At 40.9% G+C, this 19,716-nt stretch overlaps 1 protein-coding gene across 6 annotated transcripts in view; it reads right to left on the bottom strand.

The window, feature by feature from the left end:
• LOC106577586 (nuclear factor 1 B-type) overlaps positions 1 to 14,713 on the bottom strand; it is an 85,641-nt gene extending 70,928 nt beyond the window's left edge. For 3 of the 6 annotated variants that reach the window (XM_014155759.3, XM_014155763.3, XM_014155760.3), the window contains exons 1-2: positions 12,370 to 12,857; positions 8,824 to 9,355 (exon numbers count right to left, since the gene is read on the bottom strand). In XM_014155759.3, coding sequence (XP_014011234.1) covers positions 8,824 to 9,355; positions 12,370 to 12,399 — 562 coding nt within the window. In that variant the 5' untranslated portion in view covers positions 12,400 to 12,857. Of the gene's footprint in view, positions 1 to 8,823; positions 9,356 to 12,369; positions 12,859 to 14,392 lie in introns of those variants that run through there. The other 3 variants (XM_014155761.3, XM_014155762.3, XM_014155764.3) reach the window with 3 other exon arrangements.
• Between the last annotated feature and the right edge of the window lie 5,003 nt (positions 14,714 to 19,716).

Raw genomic sequence — 19,716 nt, 5'->3', positions numbered from 1 at the left:
GTCATTGAAAAATAAGTGGCAATATACGTACGCCATGGCCGCATTTTACACTCGATACGATTTGTTAACAATTTTGTCTCATCCTACTGCTTTAAATTAGACTTCTAATGGTGTGAATAGCGTTTGGATGTTGGGTCAGCTACACTGCTGTGCTGAATTTGTTTTTAAATCCTAATATCAGACTGGTTTTAGTTAAATCTTAATGTCAGGAGGGTGGTTTTAGTTCAATCTTAATGTCAGGAGGGTACTTTTAGTTAAATCTTAATGTCAGGAGGGTGGTTTTAGTTAAATCTTAATGTCAGGAGGGTACTTTTAGTTAAATCTTAATGTCAGGAGGGTGGTTTTAGTTCAATCTTAATGTCAGGAGGGTACTTTTAGTTAAATCTTAATGTCAGGAGGGTGGTTTTAGTTCAATCTTAATGTCAGGAGGGTGGTTTTAGTTCAATCTTAATGTCAGGAGGGTGGTTTTAGTTCAATCTTAATGTCAGGAGGGTGGTTTTAGTTCAATCTTAATGTCAGGAGGGTGGTTTTAGTTCAATCTTAATGTCAGGAGGGTGGTTTTAGTTCAATCTTAATGTCAGGAGGGTGGTTTTAGTTAAATCTTAATGTCAGGAGGGTACTTTTAGTTAAATCTTAATGTCAGGAGGGTGGTTTTAGTTCAATCTTAATGTCAGGAGGGTACTTTTAGTTAAATCTTAATGTCAGGAGGGTGGTTTTAGTTCAATCTTAATGTCAGGAGGGTACTTTTAGTTAAATCTTAATGTCAGGAGGGTGGTTTTAGTTCAATCTTAATGTCAGGAGGGTACTTTTAGTTAAATCTTAATGTCAGGAGGGTGGTTTTAGTTCAATCTTAATGTCAGGAGGGTACTTTTAGTTAAATCTTAATGTCAGGAGGGTGGTTTTAGTTCAATCTTAATGTCAGGAGGGTACTTTTAGTTAAATCTTAATGTCAGGAGGGTGGTTTTAGTTCAATCTTAATGTCAGGAGGGTACTTTTAGTTAAATCTTAATGTCAGGAGGGTGGTTTTAGTTAAATCTTAATGTCAGGAGGGTGGTTTTAGTTAAATCTTAATGTCAGGAGAGTGGTTTTAGTGCCACAGACATCTGTGAGGGAGGAGCAGAGGGCCTCTACAGAATTTGACAACTCAATGGGGCGCTAACTGATACCAAACACCCATTCCTAAGCCCCAGACGCCATATCCTTTCTTTGACCCAAGGGATGACATTATCCAGCATTCCACTGGGGATTCACCCAACAAACAACATGCAGTATACGCTTAGCCCCAACACATAAACACATGCATGCATACATGCGCGTACACACACACAACCAGGCACACGCTCGCTCACAAGCAGAGACACACTCACACATAAACACTGTAATGGATTCCTTTTTCTCTATCCGTCCTAAACCTGGCAACTCATACAATGACGGGGGTACTGTACATGCAGACAAAAGACGAGACTACCATCACTCTAGACCTCTGATCGGGCCTGTCCCAAATGAAAAGAGTCTGATGGGGAAAGCGGGAGGGGGTACGGGGAAGTAACCGTCTCCCTGGAAACCTCCCCCGATTGTCTGGCCCTTCCTGCCCCCCCACCCACACACACCTCCACCACCACCCCTTTATTTTTCCCCCTATTCTTTAGCTTGATGAAGGACGCACATTGGTTTTGCATGCTCTCGATCTGAAAGACAGTTTACATTGAAGAAATGCTTCTCCCATGCTTCTATCGCTCTCTGTATCAGAATATCTGGCCAGTATTCTATAATATACTTTTACTTTCTGGTTCTAAATGTTGGTCTACATAGCTCCTTCTCTCTTTTCATCCTCCTCCGTCATTCCCCTCTGATCTTTTTCTCTATTGCTCTCGCTCTCTCTTTGGCTCAAATCCATAATCACAGCTGTCAGATAAGGCCTGGTAGGCAGGCCGACTGGCAGGTCGAAGAGAGGAGAGAAGGAAAGAGGAGAAGAGGGAGGTAGAGTAGAATAGAGTAGAGTAGAGCAGAATAGAGTAGCGTAGAGCAGAGCAGAGTAGAGCAGAGTAGAGCAGAGTAGAGTAAAGTAGCGTAGAATAGAGTAGAGCAGAGTAAAGTAGAATAGAGTAGCACAGAATAAAGTAGAGCATAGTAGAATAGAGTAGAGCAGAGTAGAATAGAGCAGAGCAGAATAGAGTAGTGCAGAATAGAGTAGAGCAGAGTAGCGTAGAGTAGAATAGAGTAGAGCAGAGTAAAGTAAAGTAGAATTGAGTAGCAAAGAATATATTAGCGTAGAGCAGAGTAGAATAGAGCAGAATAGAGTAGAGCAGAGTAGAATAGATTAGCGTAGAGTAGAGTAGAATAGAGTAGAGCATAGTAAAGTAGAGTAGAGTAGAGTAGAATAGATTAGTGTAGAGCAGAGTAGAATAGAGCAGAATAGAGTAGAGCAGAGTAGAGCAGACTGCAGCCGTTGGATGGTAATAGTCGAGGCAGCAGCAGCGTCTTTGTAAGCCAGGACAGTGAGGTAGTGTACAATGTGCGGTGTGGGACAGGGGGTCAATGTACCCATTTGTCTTCATTTGGGAGGACTGGCGGACGGGACAGGGACTAGCTAGGAGGAGGGGGTGGCACTAGCCCTCCTGTCAAGTGGTCTCGGGGGGGTTGAAATGTATTCGGCTAACCTCACAAAGCCTGGGAAACTCTGATGGAGCTTAACCATAAGATAAACTATATACACTGAGTGTATAAATCATTATGAACACCTGCTCTTTCCATGACATAGACTGACCAGGTGAATCCTGGTCAGCCTATGATCCCTTATTGATGTTAAAGCCACTTCAATTAGTGTAGATGAAGGGGAGGAGACAGGTTAAATAAGGATTTTTAAGCCTTGGGACAATTGAGACATGGAATGGGCAAGACAAAAGATTGAAGTGCCTTTAAACGGGTTATGGTTGTAGGTGCCAAGCGCACCGGTTTGTGTCAAGAACTGCAACGCTGCTGGGGTGCTCAACAGTTACTGGGAAGGTGTTCTTAAATGTTTTGTACACTCAGTGTATAATATACTACGTAAATATAATCGTGTTCTAATTCTATTTCTATGAGCTGACCGCTATTGGAACCCACAGAAAAATCCGTATGTAGCCTACAAACTGTGCCAACTTCTAGAAGAAATTCTGAACTCCTTTCTCCAATCAGACTCCTGTCTTCACCTGCACTGTTATATTGATCAAAAACACCACAAAAGGCCTAAAGATGTGCTAAAGGAGTTCCACATTTCTCATATCAGTTACAGGGCCACATTTTCAGATTCCTTTTGGAGAGTGAAAATGAGTGATGAAGTTGGCTGAGAAGCAGGCATCCACATAGGGCTGTGACCTCTACATGGAGTTGTCTTGTTTCCATGGAGATTTATGTACACGGTGCACACAAAAGAGGGCTAAGGAGGTAACATGGGTTGTTTAAGCCCTGAGATGTTTGTCAGAGCAAAACCCTGGTGCTAATGCCATGCGGCTGATACTGCGTGGTAAAAACCTGGTTTCAGAGAACCAGAGTTGGCGTCGGAGAGTGCAGGGCAAAGACCATAAACAAAGGAGGAGAAAAAATAAAATAAAATAAAAAGAGAGAGCTTTACCAACACTAAATGTAGCTGCAAGTAAGACCACATAATTTACACAGCAACAGGGTAGAAGAGTAGAGTAGCAGAGAGAAGAGAGAGAAGGGGGAGGGATGTTTAGCAGGAAGAGGAAATCAATAAAGTGGGCAGCAGAGCTGAGAGGAACTTGTTCTAAGTGGATTAGACTGGGAGAATGTGTTCGATAGGTTATGGCTCAGAGCAAGATATTCACCGCAGGCCCAACAGCATACTGATGAGACGAGCCAGAGCTGAGCAGCACAGGCTTGTGTGGTTCACACTGAACAAAGCCTTCACAGAATGTCTTAGCTAAATTCTTAGCTAAATTCAGGACGAAGCCTGAATAGGAATTATTTTATTGTTGTATATTTACACTTTAAAAACCTATTTTAAATATGCACAAACCATCCTGTGTGTCTGTGTATGTGTACTGTGTCACACAGAATTTGCCTGTATAGTGAATTTGTACTGTACATAAAAACAAGTTTCATCCAAAGGTCAACCATGCTTCTATTGACGGAACTCAAACAATAAGTAGACTACTGTACTGTACTAACAAAACAGCTCTTTGTCATCCTAACCACAAAAAAAATTGTAAAACATGGAATGGTGGTGTCCTTAACATTGTGTGCCTGCAACGATTTAGTTTCCCGCTACTGGCATCCTCCCAACCATCCTTCTCTGGCTATGAGCCCTGGGCCTGAAGCAGCTGTCACAGGAGTCTGGGGGTGACTTGATGGAGAGTCAGTCAGAGAGGGCTGGGCAGTGTGCCGCAACTCTTGGTGGCAGAGGAGGAGAAAGGAGGAGGAAGAAGGGAGGGAGGGAAAGAGGGGGGGGGATGTAGTGCTTAGCCACAGACCTCCACTGTGACCCGGAGGTCGAGAGGTCAAACTCACTCCCCCTGACCATGCCTCAAATGCAGCCAGCTGGAAAACGAGGGGCACACAGCTCAAAGCGTTACCCCACGCAGTGCAGCGCAACCAGCCGGCCAATGACCAGAGAAGACAACCAACCAACACTGACACCCTGCCAACCTGGGAGGGAGCACGTCTTCTGCTGCCTCTCCCACTCACCGATTCGAAAACCTGACATGCGGACAGGGGGAGGGGTGCAGACTGACAAATGGTTGTCAGGGGACTACTGGTGGTCTGGGAAGCACGACGGCTGACCCCAATTGTTGGGTTCAAAGGGAGGGGGGGGGGGGGTGCTTTGTAGGTAGTCCCGCATCACCCCCTTAGGCCAAAAGCTCCCTACTCCACTCACGCGCTTTGGGGCCAACCATGTGTTTTCACAGATCTATTTTGCGCAGTTAAACTTCAGAGGACACCCCGCCACATCTCTTAGCCAAGGTCAAGGCGTTCCATTCCATGGTCTGGCTATCGTAAAACATAGCCGTCGTTTTAACATGGCAAACCGTATTAGAGGGTAATCCATCCGGATCCAGGACCTATCAGGACTGTCAAAAAAAAGCTTGAAGAATGAAATGGGGGAAGGTTTAGAGACGTGAAAATATGACTATGTTTTTACGACCATGTTAACTTTCAGCACTAGGATAATGGGGAAGGGACTTGGCCCTTGACCTCATGGGATCCTACCGTGGATCAACCAAGCCTGTTCTTTCACTGGCTACGCGTTAAGTCGTTTTTTACTTTAACATGAACTCGGAGATCACTGATCTCCTTAAAAGTTGAATGAATTTTACAAGAGTAATTTTGGATGGGAAAAAAATGATGCAAGAAAAAAAAATCTGAAATTCGAACTTAAATGAAATTAAAAGCAAAATCAGACAAATGAACAACTTTGGGACACAAGCGTTATAGACATCAGTTCTCTTTCACAGTCCTCATTAGTGGGGTATAACATCAGAGGGGCCAGCTATCTAAAAGAGAAGCACTCAGACAGGCCCTTCATGTATAAGAGGCCCTTCATTCATATTAAATAACTGGTCTTTTGAGGCTCTGATTATATTTCAACAATAGTGTTCCTCCTAGCCTAGATCAGAGCAAACACAAAGCGTAAAAAAGGGGATTCCAAGTCAGATAAATACTAAATAAATACTGCAGAATCTATTAAATCCACTGAGGGATCTGGCATTGGGATACAATTTTTTCAAAGCCTTCCTCAAAATGTTCCCTTAGTCATCACAATCACTGTTTAGCTACTATAGGGACCCAGATATTTATCAGAAATCTCATGGAAATCAAGAGCTTTGGTTTGAGTAAATGCTGTGCGTTCTTATTTGAATATTTGTACAAATAAGTCTACAGTATCCCCTTGTGTGTTCATATATGATAAGCACAATGGTACCTTGTGCTTGTGAAACAGTGATGAAACTGAATGAACAGATGCCCTATCTCCATGTCCTGACTTGAGCAAATCGAATTATTAATCAGAAATATTTGATATGCGAAACATCCAAAACGGAAAGAAAAAAATCATCTAAATTACAATACGAACGAGAAATGTTTGATGAACACAAGGTGGTTACTAGTTTTAGCAGCTAGCGCCAGCACATGGCGAAGGGTATTATCTCATGCCAGTGGGTTTCCATTGAAAAAGACTGGCAGGTTGGCACAATGGCTCCCACAACCCCCACACCCTGCCCCCAACCCCCTTCCAGCTGGCATTCATCTGGGCATGCACATGGGTGCTGCTAGGGCAGACTTTGCCCAGCTAAGCGCATCTATGCCTGACAACAACGGGTTGAGAAACCTCTCTAAAATGACCCACTCACTCACCGAGCCAGCGACCTTTCTTGGGCATCAACCCTGCAACGTTAATAAATATGTATAACTCAAACTCAACATTACATAAACATTAAACAGCTAGCACCAAATAGTTTAAGAGGGTTACTCTTAACAGATTTGAATGTAGCTACATATTACAAAAATGTATAATTCACCTGGGAGAATACTAAAGTTGAAATGTAATAAGGTGAAAAATCGAAGAAACCATGGGACATATGACATTATTTTCCTAACGATTAACGGAAATGCCATATTCTGTCGAAGCGGGGCAGCAGTTTGGCAGTTTCTTCTTTGTGTTTGTTTGTTTGTTTCATGCAGTTGCAGAAGAACAAAAGCATGGCGGTCCCCATTCTGCCACAGTCAGAAACTTTCCAGCGTGCCCACTGCATTGCGGATGCCAACCAACGAATCAAAGGCTCGCTGCAAGCAGACAAAGAGGGTTTGATGCCAACCTCGGAACCTCTAAAAACCATTACTGGCGTTTTCCCTGCCTGCCTGGCACAGCGCAAACAAAATGGCGCCCGCCCCACACGCTACCACAATGTGGCTACATTGTCTAGAAAGCTGGGCACTGGTAACGGCATGCCAAAGACTGCCCTTTGCTCTATACTCGGCAGCATAAAAAAATGATTGAAAAAATTGTCGAAAGTCTCATTCAAATGAAATGGCGAACAGAATGTCAGTCCTATTGCAAATGAAGGCTCGCTATATGGTATCTAGGCTACTCTAAAAATAAATATGGTAAGCTGCCAATATGGGAAAAGCTGATTATTTTTCATCACATGGGACAAATATTCATAACTGAAAAAAATATTTTAGGATTGCCCAACTTGGTAACTGCATGTATACACATTGTTGTTCAACCAATTATATTAACACAACCTGTAGTGTACTTTGTAAATTCTTATTCCTTACATGATATCAGTGGACCATATTTGAGCCATTTTGTGGTGTGCTGTCTGATACTGTTCGTTTGTTAACAGTTCAATTGCGGCAGATGCAAACTAGACATGAGAATCAGCGGCGCCCTACAAAAGACACAAAAGAGGGTCTGATGCCAACCATGGTGCCAGTGGCAACCATTATTGTCTCTCTGCTGTGCCTTCTGCTTTCCCTGGCACTTATCAAACACAAAATGGAGGCTCTGCCTTTCATGACAATGAGCTAGCTAGACTGTCTGTGTTTCTTCTCCAACAGCCAATGCATTACGGGTACCTTACTGCATGTGTTGGCATTATCGTTGGAGAATTTATTGTGGGCCAGGGAGTTCGAAATAACTTTAAAATTCCCACTTGTAAAAAAAAAAATGTAACAAAAGGTTAAGGGAATAGTTGTTCATGTAGTAAAGAAAAGTTAAGTGGAAAATACCTACGAGATTGAATAACAAAACAACCCTATTTGCCAGAATATATATCCGCAGTGCAGTATTGGTCTGAGAAAATGAGGGTTCTTGTCAGTTTCCTCTTCTTACAACAATATAAAGATCACTTTCTATCGTAATATCTAGAAATACTATGACTACTTTTGAGTTTCTAGGCATTACGTTGAATGAAAATGTCTGTATTACATGTTCATTTTAAATGTCCTACACATTTGCAATTTCTTACCCAAAGAATCATGAAATGTAATGTATATATTTTTCCATTGTTATCTATTTATGAACTATTTTAGCAATTTTGCCAATTTGATTAATTGACTATATGCAGAATTTTAGGTAACACATTTGTTCATTTAACAAACCACATTTATTAATAAAAATCTAGTGCAGGAACTCCTTGTTACAACAACTATACTAAAGATCCAATCAAAGATCAAGACTAATATCAACATTTGTCAGGATAAAACTAGCAAATACTGTACATCAATCAAAATGTACAAATTTCCCTTTTTGCCCAAATCCCTTTTTCTAAACCATCAATTCATATCCGTGACCTTAAATTATTTGTTTCAATTTTTATTATGTTTACTGATCCAAAAATGTACAATCCCTTTTGTGAGCACATACCCTATCTGTGTCCATGAGTAAAACCCTCTCTCTTTATTCAGAGACTATTGAATGACAGTACTTGTAAGTTGTCAGCACTATAATGTATTAAGTCTCTGTAAAGAGAACTTGTGTGTGCCTAAACAATACAGAATGCACAGCACATCCAAAATATGCAGCGGTATTTGGAAAACGATCAAACCAATCTTCTATTGTCTGTGTGGGCAAAATATGTGTGCATATCATGTTTTTTTTGACTGGTTGTATTGTATTGCTTTTTTTATGTACATGCCTGTTTGCAAGAGTGCCCAGTGTTCATCTACATTGACGACAGGCCAGCTTCCTTCTAAAGCCACCATAGCGGAGACACTCCAACCAGCCAATGAGGCTGCCAAAATGGCAGCGGATATGACCCTTGACCTTGGCCAACCCTAAACTCCACCCACCCAACCAGTGATTCACACAGTAAGTCAACCTACCTTGGTCCTGGACATAGTATGCTAGAAACAAGTCCAGTTCCTTGACCGACACTGTTATGTGATGCGGCTGGACGCAAAGTGTTGGGTTGGTGCAATGCGACGACTTGATGAGGCGCTCTCCATCTGTACTTTCCAACGGGATGCCTTTGAACAGGATGACCATGACCAGGTCCAAGCGCCACACCTTGTCGGCCTGCCGCAAACAGTCGATCCGCCGGATCTTGCCCTTCTGGTCAGGGTTGGAGAGGACACAGCACGGGTGCTTCTTGCCTGTCACGCTGAGCACAAAGTCCTCGCGGTACTCCTGGCGGATGTCCTTGCGGAGCTTGGCGAGGAGCCTGGAGGCCCACTTCTGCTTGATCTCGGGCTTCTCGCTGAGAAGTTCGTCCTTGACCACACGCTCCTCGTCCTTGGACATCCGCTTCTCATGCTTCTTGAAGTACTTGCGTTTCCTCGCCTGGAGGTTGAACCACGTGTAGGCGATGGCACGGACGTGAGGGAGAAGTGCCTCGATGAAGGGATGAAATTCATCCTGAAAGGCAAGGGGAAGACAGAAAATAAAGAGAAAGAGAAGTTAGTTGGCATAGTCATGTCAAGTGACCTTTTTCGCAAAAGTTGAGCCAGAAGTCTTCCTGAACAGAAGATAAATAGCCCATATACACATTCACATTGTTACAGGAAAAGGCTGACAGAATACCTCATGTACACAAGTTGACATTAGGCATTTTGTGGTTACAATACAGTAAAATGACAACAACAAAATTAAACAATGATGTACTGTAGACAAACCACAATTTCATGACATATTGACTCCTATAAGACACTCAAGTCTATCTGGCTTGAGAGTTTATAGGACAAATCTGTTCAGAAAAAAAGCAGTTTTACCCTCTTCAATACGGCTGGGATTACAACCGAGAAATAACAATCTAGGTTGATGAAGATACGAGGATGCCACCGTGTTTATTACAACCACCAACACCACAATAGAATGTGGTCAGATGCTGTTCCTGTTTCCCCCGAGCATGCTCCGACTAGGACTGCTGGGTTGTTGGCACGAGAAGCAAGCGCCTCTCACACTCGCATTTCTCTTATCAAACCGTCCACATTCCAACATGTACTTGCCCTTCACTGGAAACGGAGAAAGGGTAGTCTGGAAGGGGGGACTAGAGTGTAGTAAAAAAATGCTTGCATGACTGAAGGGGCGGAAAGGAGAAACCTCAACCCCCCCCCCCCTCCTTTCCTTCAACACAAACAGTCACCTTCCATGTTCCAAAGGCAAGGAGTAGAAGGTAGGAAAAAAACATATAGTACGCCTCAACCTAGAGCCAGTATTGACATAGTCCCAATCTATGTTTGCAGTCCCACGCCAAGTCCCTTAATGTGTTTTCATAGATGAATGGCACTTACTCAGAGTCATTCAAAAATCTAACCAAGGTTGACAATGAAAATGGCATCTTGGCACAACCTGCAGATTCTATGTACTTTCACTACTCCTTTAATAAGGGCGGCATTGAAATGCCTTGTGCTAAGCGGGAATTAAATCCTTTCTAAATCCACTTTAGGTAGGCAGGTTAGATTTGTTTTTCCTCTCACATGTAGGCCTATGTTCAGATAGCTTTTTTGGGTGCATAGCGCAATGCCACGGATCATGTCATTTTGACTAAGACAAAGTATTAGGTTATATTGACTTAAATTAAACCGTTTTTCTTTTAATTTATGAAACAGAATTCATTAATAGATTTCCAAATGATAATTAAATATTGCAAATAATTTTAAGTTTAGTCAAATCTATGGCCAACCTAAAGTGCTTTATTACAATTTTAACATAAATAATCTCATATTCTAGTAGCTGCTAGTGTTGAATAAACAGCAGAAACATTAACATTCGAATTTTTAAGTCATTACTATGTCAAAATCAATAACTGTAAGACAGTTATTTTGAAAAAGGCCTTGGAAGAGTTAAATCACATATTGTTCTTTGTGTAAGCAGGCAGACGGGCTCTGGGAAAACCACAGAGATCCAATCCCAGTTATCTCTATGCTCTTAAACTACCCACTGGTGTTGTTCAGAGAAAGCCACATTGTTGATCTGCACTGTAATCTGCCAACAAAACTTGACTTTGGGCGCTGAACAAACACACTGAAGGCAAAATCTATCATCAATAACAACTCATCCAATTTTTAACAAAGTATGAACTAGGAACTGATGCTGTTATTTTTCCCTGTATAGCCTTTTTTCTTTAGAAAGTGAGTTTCTTTGAGATAAAAACAATGTTTTTTGAGGCTTTAGAAAAAAGTAACAGTCAATAACTGTGAAAGTGATAGGACATTTTAAGCAAGACATTAGTTGTAATAATAGTGAAGTTAGTTTTTTAGAATATTGCCATTACCTAACCGTAAAAGTTTATATGGCAACAGTAAGGTATATAGGATATAAATTAGCTTTACTTACAAATAACCATAATGGCATTACATTTCCTATTTGCTACATTATAATGAATTGCAGTTATACAGCAACCAATTCCAGCTCATAAACTCCTAACTTGTTCTCTACTATAAGAAAGTAAGCCTAGTTTGCACTAAAAATTAAGGTTTGGCTATGCTACATTTCTACGGTAAGCCGTGGAATTGCATGTGGTGCTGTTTGGATAGGAGTGCCTGCTAAATTACTAAAAAGTTCAACGTTTAAGATAAATGAGTTGGCAAGGGCCTGTGTGCAGCTGAGGTCATAAAAGCACAATCCTCTTTAAGCACAAACTAAACCACATCTCAGTCAATCACTTACTTTAGCCAAGTGAAATACAAACAGTCAAATTGAGTCAGCCAAAAGCCATGATACTCTTCCCAACCACTTATCATTGTTTTCATCTTCATTCACTGCAAGTGGCTCCCATGCAACTCGAACTGAGTGAAACTTTCTCCTGAAACGCACTATGAAAAAAAGTATTGTCCAATATTACCAGGCCAAAACCGATTTGGGGTCATCTAAAAAAATTATATATAGAATAATAGTAGTCCGTTTATATGTTTTAGTTTACACGTCAAACACAGGTCAAAAGGAATGAAGTTTAGATTTTCTATAATATCATCTGATAACCTATATCATCTTATCACGGCGTTTTGAAAGAGGACTTTACCTACACGCTGGAGCTAGTTCATTTAGAATACACATGGCGGTACTGCACAGACTCCTTTGGCTTCTTTCCTCGCTGGTAACTGGTAACACACGTTATTTCTTACTCAAAATTAACTTGTCATCCTATAATACAATATACAGTATTTCAAGCGCTTTAAAACAGCACACATTATTAGACCAGGTGAAAACCACATCAATACCAAAATATGCACGAAACCAAATGGGTTTAGACACTTTTCATACTGCTACAAAATATAGGCATTATATAAGCTAAAGTTGTATAATATTTTATAATAATAATAATAACAAAGTTACTAAATAAATCACGCCGCAATAGACTATATAATAAGCATGGCACATAATCGATAATAACAAGAAATCAAAACTTTAAAACATTGCTTAGGCTATACCTGAGTAAGACAAATTGGAGAGTACATCATCAGCCAACAGTGTACACAAAATAGGTACTTCGATTGATTTCTCTGAAAATCAGTTTATCGCGCCATTCTTCCTTGCCCGTAAAGCACCATGCAAAATTGTGGAGAAGTTATCCGTGTAAAGAAGGTCTTATCCAAGAACATCAGTGAGATTGTGGAAGTCCAAACATTCCCATGTCTCAGTTCAAATGGAGACGATATGGCAGATAGGCTATGCTTTTACAAATAAGCACTCTGAATGCCTATATGGCTATTTCAATCCGAGCCGGTGCAAATTAAAATAAATCTCGCTACTCTGGAACCGTTCGCTTTATAATGTGAGAAGTTAATTCATAAAAGCATTTTGAAAAGTATAGAAAGCGCAGAATTTTGGAAACCCACACTCTTCAAACTTGATAGCCTAGAATATCGACCGGTACAACCTCCGTCTGAGCGATACTAACAAATCAGTCGCCAAGATTTTTCTTCTCACTTAATTACATAGTCATACTCCTCCCCCTCCAACAAACGCATTCCATTGCCACCAGCCCACCTTCTCATCTCCCTCGGAAAAGACAGCATTAAACTCCCCCCCCCCCCCGCGCTGAGTTATGATTTTTTTTAAGCAGAAGACTTTCGACCAGCGCGCAGGTTCGAAAAGAAAAGGAATGGAAATTTCCCTTACAGATACAGTATGGACTCGGGGACTTATTCGAACTCTCTGTTTTACAAACAAGCCTAATAGCGTCGATCATTTCCCTTTACAGTATAGGCTAGGCATAACGTAACAGAACATCTAATAGAAATGCCCAACGTGGCTTATAATACACTTCAAAAATGCATTTCACACTCCACAATATATACGACGTCACCCTCCATTCACAATACATTTTGAGAGTGAAATCAAAGTGCAATGAAATTTGCCTGGATGGCAAAGGTTTAATGAAAATGGTTCAGAATTTGAAGTCACCTCACTCATTCTTATTGCCTGATAGCGTTTAGCAACAGTGGATCATTATAGTTTCGATGTTAAATACACATAGCTACACATTCTAAGTCAACTATGTAATATATAATTAACTGTTGTGGTTTTAATGGTAGTCACGTTTCTAAACTATACCAGTATAGGACATTGTTCAATGGGCGGTATGTTATGGTTCTGATGTTAAGTTGGGTAAACAGTTGACTGCTCCCAAAACTTTGACCCACCTGAGGTCCTTTCAGTTTACGCATGACCCACCACATAAACGAGACTACAATGTTTTTCACCATGACAACACATAGTTGCGACCTATGAGGTCTGGACTAGTGATCCAGACCCACCATTTAGGAACTACTGGAACAGAGGACAGGAGCGGCCTGTCAACGAGTCCAACCCTATAATTCACACCAACGGCGGCACTGACGCTCCGCTTCAACTCCACAGTATTATGCATGCCTGAGTTCGCCTAAACTATAATTTCGTGTAAATCAAATAGTAAACAATGTTTTATTTTAATCCTGACTGGGAGACTAAAAAGCGATGAGGCATAAAAGTAGGCTGGACTACTGTAGGCTGGACGCCTGTTTTTCAATGGTGTTCATAAATTCATGTTAACATTTTCCTTTTCATGGAAGTTACGGCTCATTATTGGACTGTATCAGTGGTGTAAATATGATGTAGCCTAAAGGGGAACAATTATCTCTACAGCTGTGATCTTCTTTATCTCAAAATGCGGTTGCAGAAAACTATATTGCGCCAAACGCGTTGCATGTGTAACCTCCTATAGAATTGTTGTTCCACACATTCCAAATGTAGTCCATTGCCAACAGAGGGGCGGTGGAGTTTAACGCGGGATGTGTGCCAACCGAAAGAAAAAAAAACATAAACAATCGTATATCTGATAATAGTCTTGTCCACTTGTCATAATTATATTCCCGCTCAACCAGACGGTGAAGAGCAGGTCAATAATGGGAAAAATACAATGTTGTAACATTTGAAAATGACACATAGCAATAATAATCCACGTTCACGTACCATTGAACTGTATTGCATGGATTTAAAGGGGGATCCTGGAACCTGGGTGAACAAGGCGGTTGCCTTCACATTTTTCACGTTCAACTTTGTAGGCTAGTGCTTGCAAAAAAATCAACACCGGAAAAGAATTATTGGCAGAAAGGCGCGTAAAATCAAGTCAGCGAGCAGCTCAGCTTTTTTATTCCTTCCTCTCCAAGTCTTACTTTTGGATTGGTTTTGGTTTGTTCAGTTGTTGAACGCAATCCAGAAGAGGCTGAGTTTTCGTAACTGGGCAGGTCTACTGCTTCACTTTCCCTGTCTGACTGCCGCTCGCCTCCGGTGCAGCTCTGCGCAGCTAAGAGAGCTCCGCACCTAAAACTTGGATTCTCGCCTCTCATTGGTCAGGGCGGCGGCGGCATCAGTAGGCCCTTCACTTCCGTTCGCTACTCAGTGTTTTTGGCTTTTACTTGCATGTCAATACATGATAGGCTGCAAACTGCAGGACTGGCATAAATTGTGGTTATTCGGGGTTTATAGATACGAGTTAATGTAAAGTGGAAATCAGTAGTTGAAACAATAATACAGCTCGGTATAAAGCTGAGGGATGGGGCTGGATAAATGTAACCACTCAAATTCATTGACAGAGTTATGGATACAAAATACATAAACAGTCTGAACCATGTTGAGGCTATATAGTGTTTGTTTACATTTATTTAGTTTACAAACATTACATAAAACAAGCTTACGTTTTTGGTTTTGACGTGGGTTAAACTAAGCACATGAGGCATTTCTAAGTTATATGCGTCGAGAATCAATGGGTAGACATTATTGCATTATATGTGGCCTACAACAATGGATGTATCAACTGCAGATTACACCATAAAATTATCTGTGGTTACAAGGAAAACCAAAGAAAGTCAATATGTCAATTAGGCATATAATCCTAATACACTATTATTATCATCATCAGGCCTATATTACAGGCTATACTGGGCTACTACTATACTACTACTAATGATCCTTATAAAATTCCTAGTAATATTATTATTAGCATATTATCATGATTATTATAGGCAAAAACTGTATACAATTTGGGGTTTTTACAGACTATAATTTCAAGAAATTATCAAATTGTACTATAGGTTACCAACAGTAAAGGCTACTGTCCTTTATTGATTTGAACTAATTAGGTTTAATGAACTACTCGTGGTGAAGTATTTCCTTATTAATATGGAAATCTTTGATATTCTATATGAGGAGGCAATTGCATCACATTTCTCTGAACCAATACAGTAGGGAGGTTCAGGCTTGGGTGACTGCGAATGACAATGGATAATGGAAAGTGACAGGGTTTATACAGTCCAAAGACTCTGCATTTTGTGTTATACATTGCTATTGTAGTTCCATATTTTTATAATTAAACATGTCTGATGAATGATAAGTGAATATAGCTCCAGAGGATGCGACATATATAGGCTACAAACGTCCAACAGAACTGTAGATTGTGAATATGGCCTAGAGAGGTCACTGAACCATACAGCCTAATATAACACAGCTTATCTGAAAGTGAGTTATTGATTCTTTATCATTTGTTTAACTCCGGGGGGAAAAAATATGTATAGGCTATATCATTTTAAGTGTTTGACACAGACCTCCAATCAATGCAACAATATTCCATTTGCCAATTAACATTGATTGTTCAGAAATCCCGTTATAAGCGCAAATGAGGATGCTTTATTAAGTTACTTCTTGATGTTGTCCTAGATATGTCCCTGACATGCACGGAGGGGAAAAATGCACTCTGCAAAAACTCAGTCAAATTAACTAAACAAGAGATATATGTTATAGCATGTGTGCACGTAATTTATGCTTATCTGGCCAACACGTTTTACGATAAATAGGCTACTGGTAATTAACAACTTTCTCCATTTGTCCTCATCTGATTTCAACTCATAAACTCGGAATTTAGTTTTTTTTAAAGCGGTCCTTCCCTTTTTACGAAGAGGGAGGTGGCGTATAAATCGACACCAAGGAGAGAGGTTGGAAAAGTTGGTCAACCGAAACTTCGAAGACTGCATGATCGATGTTGTGGGTTGACTGCGCTGAGAGTGAATTTGAGAACGTAGGCTATTTCAAGAGAGAAAATGTGATCATTTTCGTTTCGATATTGCTTTTGAGGTGTTTTGATAAATGCATGAATAAGATGTGACAAAATCTAAGACGCAGACGAAATAACTCAAGAGTATGCTATATGCCTCAACGAAACAACCGCAATCTTCTTCAGATCGCATTTTACGCACGCATTACGCACCCACACTTAGATGTTATTTTTGCATGAAATGCACTGTGTATATTGTCTTCTTTCCTATAGCTTACTGTGTTCAAATTGCACAAATATTTTTAATTATGATATATACATTTTCACACCTTTTCAAAACGCTTCAGCGGACAGCGAGAAGAACATTTCAGTGTGTTCGAAGTTACTGAATCTTGTTCTATTGACCGTTGGACATATGCTGGCAATATGGACATGATATATATGTTGCCTAATGAGACAATTGGATGCTGAGTTTATTAATTTCATTGAATCATATTATGATAAGGATTATTCACTACGATTTCACAAAATAATCATACATCCTGAATGTCCATTGTTCAATTTGAAATCCAAGACGACAGCTTCTATCAGGGACTTTGTATTGTACACTTTCTGTAAATTCTGTTATGTTAAACACTGTCATACTCATACTTAGTGTGTGACTCATTTGGCAGTAGAAAACAAGCCAAAGGTCCATTTAAAGACAAGACTTCCCAAAGCTTGTAATTCTCCCTTCTTAGTTTTAGCACCCTCAATGTTACAATAGCAATACATTAACACATTGCTGCCCATCTTTAGACCCAGACTGTGTGTTTTGAATTGTAATGTATAACAGACACAGAAATCCTTTTCCCTCATGGTTACCAGAAGGACAGTGGTGTATATGGTTACAGTGCATTTGGAAAATATTCAGACCCTTCGACTTTTTACAGCCTTATTCTAAAATTTATCAAATCGTTTTTTCCCCTCATCAATCTACACACAATACCCCATAATGACAAAGTAAAAACAGGTTTTTAGAAATGTTTGAAAATTCATAATTTTTTCAAACTAAAATAATACATTTACATAAGTATTCAGACCCTTTATTCAGTACTTTGTTGAAGCACCTTTGGCAGTGATTACAACCTAGAGTCTTCTTGGGTATGATGCTACAAGCTTGGCACACCTGTATTTGGGGAGTTTCTCCCATTCTTCTCTGCAGATCCTCTCAAGCTCTGTCAGGTTGAATGGGGAGCGTTGCTGCACAGCTATTTTCAGGTCTCTTCAGAGATGTTTGACCGAGTTCAAGTCCGGGCTCTGGCTGGGCCACTCAAGGACATTCAGAGACTTGTCCCGAAACCACTCCTGCGTTGTCTTGGCTGTGTGCTTAGAGTTGTTGTCCTGTTGGAAGGTGAACCTTGCCCCCAGTCTGAGGTCCTGAGCGCTCTGGAGCAAGTTTTCATCAAGGATATCTCTGTACTTTGCTCCATTCATCTTTCCCTCAATCCTGGCTAGTCCCCAGTCCCTGCTGTTGAAAAACATCCCCACAGCATGATGCCGCATCCACCATGCTTCACCATAGGGATTGTGCCAGGTTTCCTCCAGACGTGACGCTTGGCATTCAGGCCAAAGAGTTCAATCTTGGTTTCATCAGACCAGAGAATCTTGTTTCTCATGGTCTGAGAGTCCTTTAGGTGCCTTTTGGCAAACTCCAAGGGGGCTATCATGTGCCTTTTACTGAGGAGTGGCTTCCGTATGGCCACTCTACCATAAAGCCTGATTGGTGGAGTGCTGCAGAGATGGTTGTCCTTCTGGAAGGTTCCCCCATCTCTACAGAGGAACTCTGGAGCTCTGTCAGAGTGATCATCAGAGTGGCCCATCTCCCCAGATTACTCAGTTTGGCCGGGCGGCCAGCTCTAGGAAGAGTCTTGGTGGTTCCAAACTTCCTCCATTTAAGAATGATGGAGGCCACTTTGTTCTTGGGGACCTTCAATGCTGCAGAAATGTTTTGGTAACCTTCCCCAGCTCTACGGACAATTCCTTCGACCTCATGGCTTGGTTCTTGCTCTGACATGCACTGTCAACTGTGGGACCTTATGTGTGTGCCTTTCCAAATCATGTCCAACCAATTGAATTTACCACAGGTGGACTCCAGTCATGTTGTAGAAACATCTCAAGGGTGATCAATGGAAACAGGATGCACCTGAGCTCAATTGAGTCTCACAACAAAAATGTGTGAATGGTCAAGGGATCTGAATAGTTTCCGAATGCACTGTATATTGATAAATATACTGATTAATAAACAGACTTGTACTATAGCAAGTAGATCTAGCACAGAGAGAGCAATAGCGTAAATGAGATCAGCAGTTGTGGTTGCTGCTTGCTGGGAGATTTGGACCAGATTCATGGACCTTTGCCTGTTTTAGACGAGAGAGGAGCGAGGGCCCTGCTGGTCTCCAACTTGAAGTGTAGACTATACAAGGAGCCAAATAGTGGGATAGGCAGCAATATTGACTTGGAGCACAAATGAATGAACATTGTGAAAGACTCATAGGGTGTATCTGACAAAGTTATCAATAATGTTACTCCCGTTTTTTGATGGTTATGTGAACATTTGATTAATTAAATGATTAAATTGGCCGCTGTTTTCAGCAGTGATTTTACTGATGATTGACTGACTTGATGTGGTTAAACAAGTTATTGATTGCAACCCTGTCTAATATCTATCTTATCCTTATGCCATGGAAGCGATTGCTGAAATCTTTCTGCTTTGTGCCTATTGCCGCCCAGTGGTATTGTGTGGGATTGCATTGTATATACATTCTAAAACAGTCTACTACGGTGCGGAATAAAAATTCAAGAAAATATCTCTCGTTGATGTTCCCGGAAGAACAGTCCCTCTTTTAGTCTCTCATTTTACCTTTATATTGATGTTATACTTCAAACACCAAATGTGGATATGATATCATCAACAGCCTTCCCTAACCATTTCAAGACGTCACTAAATTGTAAACCCCCCCCCCCCCCCCCCTGCTTATTATTGATATACTGGCTTGTCAGTTTACACTGCATACGCCTTATACTATAGTACTAACATGGTACTGCCTATGTAGGTACAGTGTAGTAGCAGTAGGTACACAGTATCGCATCGTGGTGTGGAGAGGTTAAAATTATTTTGATCGGATCTCCTTTTCTATTCCAGTAGGAGGCGCCAGTGTTCTTCACTGTGAGAGCTATTCATTGAGTTTGGCACAACAGTGGTTTA

Source organism: Salmo salar, chromosome 18 (genome assembly GCF_965601325.2).
Source record: "Salmo salar chromosome 18, fSalSal1, whole genome shotgun sequence".
Lineage (NCBI taxonomy): Eukaryota > Metazoa > Chordata > Actinopteri > Salmoniformes > Salmonidae > Salmo > Salmo salar.
Note: the sequence above shows the minus strand (reverse complement) of the source record. Positions and strands in the feature narration are given on the sequence as shown.